The sequence below is a fragment of the Amia ocellicauda genome, chromosome 9 (assembly GCF_036373705.1).
Source record: "Amia ocellicauda isolate fAmiCal2 chromosome 9, fAmiCal2.hap1, whole genome shotgun sequence".
NCBI lineage: Eukaryota > Metazoa > Chordata > Actinopteri > Amiiformes > Amiidae > Amia > Amia ocellicauda.
Genome location: NC_089858.1, coordinates 15687851 through 15698556, shown reverse-complemented (window position 1 = coordinate 15698556; position 10706 = coordinate 15687851). Strand labels below are relative to the sequence as shown.

Here is a 10706-nt window from a genome sequence, read left to right as displayed (position 1 = left end):
ACTCCTACTGGGGAAGACGTAAAATCAACAAGAAAATTACTTTTAAAAGATATATATGTGGGGACAATTCACAGAAAAATGTATGGTTTTAGCATTAATATGGAGGTGTTTTCAGTGCACAGCAGAGGACAAAACTAGCAATTCAAGGATGACTGGCTGCAGACAGGAACTCAAGAGATCAATATTACTAGAAAACCAAAGAAACCACAGATGGCCCTCTTTGTAACGAGATGAGTCTGAGGCTGCTTTTCCTCCCTAACACGCTGGGCTTGTTTTCACAACATGATGCACAGAAGGGAACACACACCCAGTTTGTTGAACCGCATTTATTTGCCTCCTGTTTAAAAACATTACTTATACTGTATAGCATCTCAAACATGGTCGGTGATTTGAAGTAGGTTTACAAAAACAAAAACATCTAAATACATAAACCAAAGCCATGGGCTAGTTACTGACACTGTGCACACAATGCACGGTCTAGAATTAAATACAATCATGTAGTAAAATGACCCAAGGTTTCTTGGTCTTACCAATGCATGTTTTACCAACAACTCCAGCTACATGTAAGTAATCATACAGGGCCACTAACTGGAGTTTCAGCAAAACTATACAACCCCCCCAAAAAAGGTTGAGTAATTAACAAGCTATTTACACAATCTACTAGTATATTTACATACCAGCAACCTCAATACCATTAAGTCTAATAAATCACAAAACCTTTTACAGTATGTAGAGATGCACTCAATTGAATATAACTTAGTCAGTTTTTTCCATTAAAAATAGTATTTACTTTCCTCTGCAAATATATATTAAAACTATTTAAGACATGAAAAAACACAAATGACCAGAAGGGAAAAAAAGCTACAGCAAATCCCTTATATAAAAATCAAACATTTTATCTCAAATCAAGAAAGGCATGAAAAAAAGATCTCCATGAAAGTGTGTATAGTTGCTGCTCCACCACAAGCACAGCCTGAACCTGTTAAAACATTTAAATGTAAAAGCAAACTAAATCAAAACCAGAAGAAGGGGGGAACAAAATTGAACTTCCTCAAACTGAACCAAACTAGAAACTGCACTAGTTTCATTTTTTTAACTGTAGCTTTAACACTGCATGGGTACAAGCAAGCACGCTGGAACAGTTTTCACACACCTCCTAGTGAGGTTCAGTGAGGAATAGTAAGAACAGACAAAGTATATACAAGGCTTGTATGCAATCCACACCTGTGCACCTCCACATCAGGGCCCCCTGGTGTCCGGGAGGTGGCAGTGCAGACTCATGTATGTAGAGTGTTGTCATCTTTGCTGAATGGCTGCGTGGATCCCGGCTTCACCCAGGACAGACCCGACACCTGCAGCCCCTTGTGGTGATCCTCAGGCCGTCTCTAGGTAACAACAGCATGTCACATGACTGATGGACACACCCCAGAACTCCCGGCACATCGACCAATCACATCTCTCCACAGCTCAACTGACCTGCTCCCATTCCAGAGTGCTCTTGACAATAAAGCCTTTGAGGTCTCCAGTCTTGGGTAATGGAAACTTCCCTTTTACTTTACTTCTTTTTCAAGCATATCACACAAATAACAACCCACTTCCCTGCCACCATAAACAGCTTACAGTTCAGTTAACCTGTGTAACAAGCAAACCTATGGTGCTGTTGACATCTAAACCAAAACCAAAAGTAATGGACCCAACAGGACAGCTCCACTTTCAAGAGGCAACTTATCCAGAAGCACAGTGTTAAACACGCATCCAGTTTAAAAGAAAACGAACCCTTTCGAATACTCACTTTGTGTGTGAACATCCGGTCTCTCGCCTCATCATGCAGAGTGGGATTCCAGGGGGAGAAGCTGAGTTACAGGGGAACAGTCTCTCAGAAAACACACTTTATTAAGCAAAACAAGAGCTAATCAATCCCACCAGCAACTGCTTAACCGCTCAGCTGGCTGCACTCTATTGCAGCAGGAAACCGAAGAACATATGCCTCCAGCCATATTGCAGCCAGTCCTGACAGCATCTCTGATTTCCATTAGGAAACGGAACCATTCAAACTCAAGAATTTGATCTCCATGCAGGAAGTGAACCCATAACGGAAAAAGTCCATTGTGTTAATTGATCCAATTAGAAGGAACATCTAGAACACTGAACTTATTAAACTTCATATTTCCAGACAAGACTATCCCAGACAGACATTCATCAGGGTTAGAGAAACCAGCAGCTACTAGACAGACAGCTGGCCGAATTCAAGCGGTCCATCACTGACCTTATTGCATAGGGGTCATCAACCATCGGCTGGTCAAACAGATGACTGTTGCATAGTTTCACACTGTCCACCACCTTGCTCTTAAACAGCTGAACATCTTTTTCATACCTGCAGGTCACAAAACATCCTGATTAACACTGTCTTGATTCATAAATAAAATATATATTTTCCACACCAAAAGGGGCTCAGTTTACATCAATAGACTGCCCTTGAAGGGTTTCACAAGAACAACTGTGCACAAACTGCCAACAGAGGGCTAGCCCTACAGACAAGCAGGCCTTTTCCAAGGATCGTTCGTTATTTTCTTTGTACTAAATATAGCCAGTGGAGTTGGCAGGTTCAGGGTCCCCTAAGCCTTACTCCCACACCTCGTGTCCAGAGCAGAGAACACAAGCTGCAGTACCAAAGGTCGCATGACCCAGACAGTGAATTGGCATCGGTCACGTCAGCCTTTGTGTTCCTCTCCCACAGGAGAGAGGAAATGGCAGCAGTGATATTACAGTGATATTATATTACCCAGCAGCCCCTCACCCGATTCAGACAGCTTCCCTAAAAGGAACAGCTATGGTTACCCCCCCAGCTCTGCAATAACCCAATACATCAATATTGGACCTTAGGGCTCATACAGAAGCCAATTGTATTGTTATTCCTACAGCAGCCTCCCAATTTAAATGCCATTCAAAAACCCATCTCGCTACACAGCCATGAGAAAGGGAGGAGTTGGGGATAGGTTATGCCGGAGAGTCTTACAGTACTGCAGCCTCGGGGTTGAGCGGCTCCATCGTGTGAATCTTGTAGAAGACCGTGCGCGCGTACATCAGAACCTGCCAGATGTGGTTGTGATTCCGTCTGTGGGAGTAAGAGGGAAGAGAGAGAAGCAGGCAACAGAGGGAGACAGGAGAGTGCAACAAGTTAAAAAAAAAAGATGAAAGGGTTGGGAATCAGACAGGCAACATGAAGATGCCACTGAACATGCAAACTGGGAATGGCAGAAAGTACAATGCGTTACAACCCACATAACTGACCTCCACTTTGTAAAAGCCCTCTTCACATCCAGCTCGCCCGAGATGGGATCCACTAAGGGGTGAAACACTGGAATATCAAACACCACTCTCTGCAAACAGACAGAGGCCGGAGTCAGAGGTCACATGGAGTCACTAAACTTGTCATACAGACTACACTGGCACTGCACACTAAGGATCTTACAACCTTGACAAGGTTTTTTTTGCGGACATAAAGAACATCGACTTCCATCTCTTAATCTGCACATAGTGCAATTTATTCTCTTATGCATTACATTCTCTCCCTCACACGGTACGGCGCCACAAGCCTGGATCAGCAGACAGATTCAAAGCTGCAACGCAGCAAAGCAAAAGCACAGAGGGGCAGGAGCTCTCAAAACGCCACACAGAGCGGCTTCAGCCACACTTACGGGACAGTCGCCGTCCGGGTAGTTATCTGGGATGTAGACAGTGAATTTGAAAACCCCATCCTGGTACAAGCCATGCCTTATGAAAATAACTCCAAACCACACTGGAATTACATACAAAGGGAAAAATGTTTAAAAACATTCACCATCAATACAGTACAACTAAATACAACTTAAATACCAATACAACTAAAAAACAAGTGATAGCAGCTCTTACTCAGGGCAGATCTGTAAGACGGCTGCACATAGATCCCAGGGAGCTTCTGCTTGATTACCAGTGTGCTGTAAGGAAGAGAGAGAAAGAAAGAATGGGTAACAGGGTCAAAATTAAGGCTGCAATACACAGATGTCATAATCAAAGCTTTATGACACTATGCATGGTCTACAGTGTACAGTAGGACTACGCTGAGATCCAGTGTCATTCCTGTTTTCCCCTCAGCCGAGGTGGATTCCCACCCCTGTTGACAGGAAGCTTAAATGCGTCTGTGCACAGATCTTTGTAAGTCACCACAGTTAAAGATTAACAGCACTGCACTTTGCATTGCTGAAAAATATCCCTCCGCACTATATAGAACACAGTAACTCAAAAGGTTACTGGTTCTTATTATTATTAACAAATATATATTGGATCACTGCCATGCGGCAAAGTGGATTTGTATTTTTACACACTTGCAGAACGCTTCACTAAGCAGATATTTGGCCAACTTGTGGCCGACATTTAGCCCACAAGGATCATCACACAACGAAGTGATTTACAACCCAGCAAGGCAGGTGCAGGTAGAGGCAGGAGCACTGGAGCAGGCTCTACTTACAACTCTGCAAGTAGCGAGTACTCCAGGTAGAAGGGGCCATAGGAGGCATGCGTCCCGTTGGTGGACTGCGCACTGGCGGCCGGGGAGATGGGCTTGGTGATGGGCACGGCGTTCTTGGGTATGGAAGGGAGCTGCTTTTTGCCAAATGGAGCTCGGGGAGGGCTGATGGCCTGCTCCACCTGTCCACTTCGATCCTCACTGTCTGACCTCTGCTTGCAGAAGGAAGAAAAATAAAGAAATTGTCCTCAGCTATAGCAGTAGGTAGTTTCTGCCTATGGGGCAGCTCATTGCAACCTATCAAAGGTCTTCTCTGGCACGGGGGCACTAAAACACAGTAGTCCTTTAACTGACCCATACCCCACACACTATTTTATTACATTTAATTAACCAACCCCTTGCCTCATGCGTTTTTTGCAAAGAGGAGGGGGGAATACAAATATATATATATTATACACACATACAGTACTGTGCAAAACTTTTAGGCAGGTGTGAAAAAAATGCTGTAAAGTAAGAATGCTTTCAAAAATAGACATGTTAATAGATTAGATTTATCAATTAACAAAATGCAAAGTGAGTGAACAGAAGACAAATCTACATCAAATCCATATCTGGTGTGACCACCCTTTGCTTTCAAAACAGCATCAATTCTACTAGCTACACTAGAACAAAGTCAGGGATTTTGTAGGCATATAGTCAGGTGTATGATTAAACCGTTATGCCAAACAGGTGCTAATGATCATCAATTAAATATGTAGGTTGAAACACTATCATTAACTGAAACAGACACAGCTGTGTAGGAGGAATAAAACTGGGTGAGGAACAGCCAAACTCAGATAACAAGGTGCGGTTGCTGAAGACAGTTTACTGTCAAAAGTCATACACCATGGCAAGACTGAGCACAGCAACAAGACACAAGGTAGTTCTACTGCATCAGCAAGGTCTCTCCCAGGCAGACATTTCAAGGCAGACAGGGGTTTCCAGATGTGCTGTCCAAACTCTTATGAAGAAGCACAAAGAAACGGGCAATGTTGAGGACCGTAGACACAGTGGTCAGACAAGGAAACTTACTGCAGCAGATGAAAGACACATCGTGCTTACTTCCCTTCACAATTAGAAGATGTCCAGCAGTGCCATCAGCTCAGAATTAGCAGAAAACAGTGGGACCCTGGTACACCCATCTACTGTCCGGAGAAGTCTGGTCAGAAGTGGCCTTCATGGAAAACTTGTGAGCAAAAAGCCATACCTCCGACATGGCAACAAGGCCAAGCGACTCAACTATGCACGAAAACACAGGAACTGGGTTGCAGAAAAATGGTAGCAGGTGCTCTGGACTGATGAGTCAAATGTGAAATATTTGGCTGTAGCAGAAGGCAGTTTGTTCGCCGAAAGGCTTCAGAGCCATACATGAATGAGTGTCTGCAGAAAACAGTGAAGCATGGTGGAGGTTCCTTGCGAGTTTGGGGCTGCATTTCTGCAGTTGTGGATTTGGTCAGAATGAATGGTCTCCTCTATGCTGTGAAGTACAGGCAGATACTTATCCATCATGCAATACCATCAGGGAGGCATCTGATTGGCATCAAATGTATTGTGCAGCATGAAAACGACCCCAAACATACAGCAAGTCATTAAGAACTATCTTCAGCGTAAAGAAGAACAAGGAGTCCTGGAAGTGTTGGTGAAGAGTTGCAGAAAATAGCAAGAGACTCGGTGTGTAGGAGAAGGTTGATTATTCCGGCAGCTGCAGGGGAGCCTGACCTGAGAAGTTTCCTCAGACAGTCTCAACAATTCTAAGTTACATTTGGTATTTTATGGGTTGTGTTCAAGGCAAAGACAGTTCTTTCCTTCTTGATTGGTGTAAACAAGCTTACTAAGCAAATTGTAACTAATTAACAAGAGACATTTAAATTACTTACTACATAGACTTTATGAATGAATAACCTCTTGGTCAAGGATGCCAACACAGCAAGTTTTGTTAAACAACAAGATGTAGTGAAACAACAGAATACAGAGCCTTAGAGATAAGATATCTATTTGAAATGAGAGAAAGAATCTATACTGTTTGAGGGAGGTTGTGTCAACTTTAACCAGGTCCGAAGACAAACAGAGTCAGCTTTAAAACTCTAGGAATGTGAAATGTATCAATTTAAATTTTAAATTGTAATCATGTTTAAATGTAGTCCTAGAAATATAAAATGTAGATCTTCAATGGTATGGCCCCCACAGAGCCCTGATCTCAACATCATCGAGTCCGTCTGGGATTACATGAAGAGAGAAGCAACTGAGGCTGCCTAAATCCTCAGAAGAACTGTGGTTAGTTGTCCAAGATGTTTGGGCCGACCTACCTGCCGAGTTCCTTCAAACACTGGGTGCAAGTGAACCTAGAAGAATTGATGCTGTTTTGAAGGCAAAGGGTGGTCACACCAAATATGGATTTGATGTTGATTTGTCTTCTGTTCACTCACTTTGCATTTAGTTAATTGATAAATATAATCTATTAACATGTCTATTTTTGAAAGCACTCTTACTTTACAGCATCACACCTGCCTAAAACCTTTGCACAGTACTGTATATATTAAAACACTTATTGAAGTTTAAATTGTTCCCATGAAGCCATGCTGTTAGCAAAGGCTTCAACTAATATCTTGAAATTTATTTTCCTAGGATAATTAGATCACTCCAGCACAGACCACACAAAAACAAATTAATAGGTATGAAGCAACTAAATATTATATATTTTTATATATATATAGCCTGCGAACAGAAGATGGGACTCTCAGATTAACATTTCCTGGGAACATCAGAAAACAGTTTCCCTTGCTCCACAGGAAGAGGAGGCCTGGCCCAGCCTGTCCGATTCAGGGGACTCGGGAGGGAGCAGCGCAGTGTTTTGTGAGGACATCAGAGGCTATAGGTGCCGAGCCTCTCACAATCTCCATGTTCTCCCTCACATCAGGGCAGCAGTTACAAGTGCTCCACTAATGCAGAGCTAGCAGGATGGCTGAAAACTGCTTACTCATCAGGCATTTTACTTCAATTAGATGCAGTAACTCAGCATTAACTGTAGTAGTTTTTGCTTTGGCATGGGGCTACAGGATCCAGCTGCATTGTGCAGTAAGGACTCAAAATATAAACCATTTCAACCTTCTTACTGCATGTCTAGCTTTATCGCTTGTATATTATTCTTTTTACAGGGTAGGTAACACTTTAGCAGATCACTTTCCTGGCGAGACATACCAGTATGAGAAGAATGACAGAAATGTTCGGGAAATTCCTTTAAAGCTCGAGCCAACAGCTGAAAAACTGAAGGCCACCTTGGCCAGGGAAGAGACACTATCTTCACAGCATGCGTTTAATTTTCCGCAGTAACGAAAAAATGTTTCTACTTCACTCTGGGTTGGGTCCCTTTTCCTGCTTCCCCTCTATCCACTCACTGAGGTTTTGGTTTGGTTTTGCCTGCAATTATGAGTAATTGTCTGTGAAATTTTCACACTCCTGGACTGCTAGGGCAAACAGGCGTGGCTCTAGAGGAGAAAACAACCCCCCGTGTTAGGTGTAGAAAACTGGAAAGAGTTTTCCAAAGTGTGTTTGCTTTGTCAAGCATCAACTGGTTATAGATAATCCTGTAACATCTTTTCTACAGAGAACTGAACTTCCTCATTCTCATGCAATCAATAAATACACAGGATTCCCCATAGACCTACAATCCTATTTGTCCATATGACTTGGAGTAATGTTTGCATATTTGGGGTGAGGAACAAACATCAACCATTAAAACATTCTAAGGAATTCCAAAGAAGCCATCGGGCAGAATTATGCTGCAATTTTGTAAATTTAGTTGCAAATTCCACACTGATTTATTCTTCCAGGCCTCTGGTACCACCCCACCCCCTCTGTGTGGTCAGACAGACAGACACTGCCTACCTTACGTCCTGCACTCGTAGACATGCTCCAGAATGGGTTCATCACTCAGAGGGGGAACGTGAAGGAACCTTCTTCTCTACGGCCACCCACTGCAACCTCACTGCAGCCTGTGGCATCCGCCGTCTCTACTGGGCAGAGGGAACAGGAGAGAGGGCAGGTTAACATGTCACAGACCTTCAATGATGTGCTATAGAGCTATAAGTATAAGATATAAGTAGTCTGCATCCCTGGTGGCAGGAGAGCCTCTGGGAGATTTGGGCTTAGCCTAGCTCTGAGTGAATCAACCAGACCACATCTCAACATGCACAGGTTAACATGCTTTAAGTACGGGAGAGCAGAGACCTGGACAGCCTCACGCCCATTAAAGCCCACAGAACCATGGCTGTCCAGGACCAGGCTTGCAGACCGCTGACTTACAGCACATCTGAGCATGTGCACAGTGACTGCCATAGACAAGGCGGCAGGTTGATCTGCTGACAAGTCTGACAATCTCTGCTGACCTCTTCAAGTGTTTGTCAGCATTTAAATCAGGCACTGAGATGAGGGGACCAAACAAGGTACTCCATCAACAGGTCATTAAGTCAAGCATGCATGCATACACCAGACCCCTGCTCCATTGCCATATCAACGGGGTCAAAGTGGTTCAAAACCAATGTGTATGGATGTGAAACCTGTGTGTAAATGTCATCACCGGGAGCAGTCCATTAGATGCAGATGGAGGCCTGATTGATATACATTTACACGGACATCACCAGGAAACAGTAGTTTAAATCAAAAGGGTTAAAATTCAGCAGGTAGGCAACACGCACACTGCACCAGTCAGGACTACCTTCAGGAGGGTACAGGAACAAAATACAGTACAAACCAATAATAATAATAATAATAATAATAATAATGACAGAACAATTACAATATCCCCGTTCACGTGATTTCAGAGTTGCATAAAACGCTGCATTTGTAACGTTTTGACATGTAGCTATACCATGCTGAAGTCAATGAAGACAATCATTAGACCTGGGTTTCTAATTCACATAGGCTGAGTAACAGCAGTCATTGTATTATTGCAGTCTATGTGGGTGACGCAAAGCCTCTGCGATCATAAACACAGGCTTATCTTTATGTACACAGATTGGGATGAAATTAGATCTTGAAATGAAAAAAAAAGAAACCTTGTCATGCAAGACAATATTTGCATATGGACGGGTTTTGGGGGGTGTTTTTTAAATAATGCATTCAATCTGTATTCATCCGCTGTGGACAATGGCATCTCGCCAGCAGTATACTTTGCGCTTGCCATGTATGATTTAGCATATTCCCCGCGGTGTTCATGGAATAGTGTTAAAATAATACAACCAAACATCCGTTTCAAAAACACTACGACACATACATACATACATACATACATACATAGCCTGTAGGCAGACATTTAAATTTATATATACACACACACACACACACACACACATCTCCTCTGTCCCACCTGAATGTCGCCACAGTCCACAATTATTCCCAATATTTCCCGACCAGAGCAGACAAGCGCTGCTGCCGTCACACACAAACACCGGGCCTCAACCGAACCTGAGCAGAGGGCGGGTACGTCCTCTCCGCGGACAGGTGATTGGCTGATCGAGCGCAGACGGGCGTACGCTCTCGATCGTGACTGGCTAGTAAGCGCATCAGTCACAGCCAGCCTCGGTCATCAGGCTTGGTTGTGATCAGAAATATCTGTGCTGAATAGTTTTCTTTCGCCGATTTATTGTCTTCGCACAGCCAAGGCGACTGAAACGGCGACGCGACACGCAGCGCAGACAACACACTTACATTGCACGCCTGGGAAACACACACGACACAACAGAATAATGCAATAACACAACATGACCATTATTACATCGATCTCGCCAAAGTAACACGAAGAATAAGACCCGCCCTGACCTGTATCTGTGCTTTACAACATCATCCTCGACACTGGCTTGCGGGTGTGAAAGATCAGGCTCGGTTGGGGGCCGCTGTCTTCTCAACGGTGTTTTCCAACTGGCTGCTCTTTAATCCGCTATCCTTGGTCAGACATCTTTAAATCAACCACAGATAACCCCAGACACCGGACTCACCCCATTGAAATCGGATCTCTGAAACCAGTCCTCGACCTCCATTGGTTAGAAGTCACACACCGAGTTTAATTCGACCTTGGATTGGTTTAAATGGCTGTCAATCAAATTGTAAAGCCCGTTATAAACCCTTTCTGATTGGACGTTCTTGTTTTTTAAGGTGGGTAAATCAG

At 43.5% G+C, this 10706-nt stretch overlaps 1 protein-coding gene across 6 annotated transcripts; it reads right to left on the bottom strand.

Moving 5' to 3' along the window:
• Positions 1-311: 311 nt before the first annotated feature.
• aktip (akt interacting protein) lies at positions 312-10551 on the bottom strand. Of its 6 annotated transcripts, XR_010819989.1 has the most exons (11): positions 10361-10551; positions 8429-8556; positions 4508-4716; positions 3913-3977; positions 3699-3799; positions 3292-3380; positions 3017-3115; positions 2267-2374; positions 1793-1853; positions 1225-1385; positions 312-979 (listed from the first exon to the last, which is right to left on the bottom strand). XR_010819989.1 is itself a non-coding variant. In XM_066713436.1 (10 exons), exons 2-10 carry the CDS (start codon positions 8468-8470, stop codon positions 1278-1280), a joined length of 882 nt encoding a protein of 293 aa, XP_066569533.1. In that variant the 5' UTR covers positions 8471-8556; positions 10361-10551; the 3' UTR covers positions 312-1277. The 6 variants fall into 6 exon arrangements, 5 of the variants coding, with proteins under 5 accessions (XP_066569533.1, XP_066569534.1, XP_066569536.1 ...); XM_066713436.1 differs by having other exon boundaries at positions 312-1385; XM_066713437.1 differs by having other exon boundaries at positions 312-1385; positions 8429-8553.
• Positions 10552-10706: the final 155 nt, after the last annotated feature.

Coding starts and splice junctions, on each gene's coding strand:
- aktip (XM_066713436.1), bottom strand. CDS start 8,470: ATGAACCCATTCTGGAGCATGTCTACGAGTGCAGGACGTAAG. Junction 3,381..3,698: donor ACCCGGACGGCGACTGTCCC/GTAAGTGTGGCT, acceptor GTCTGTTTGCAG/AGAGTGGTGTTTGATATTCC. Junction 2,375..3,016: donor AACCCCGAGGCTGCAGTACT/GTAAGACTCTCC, acceptor TGTGACCTGCAG/GTATGAAAAAGATGTTCAGC.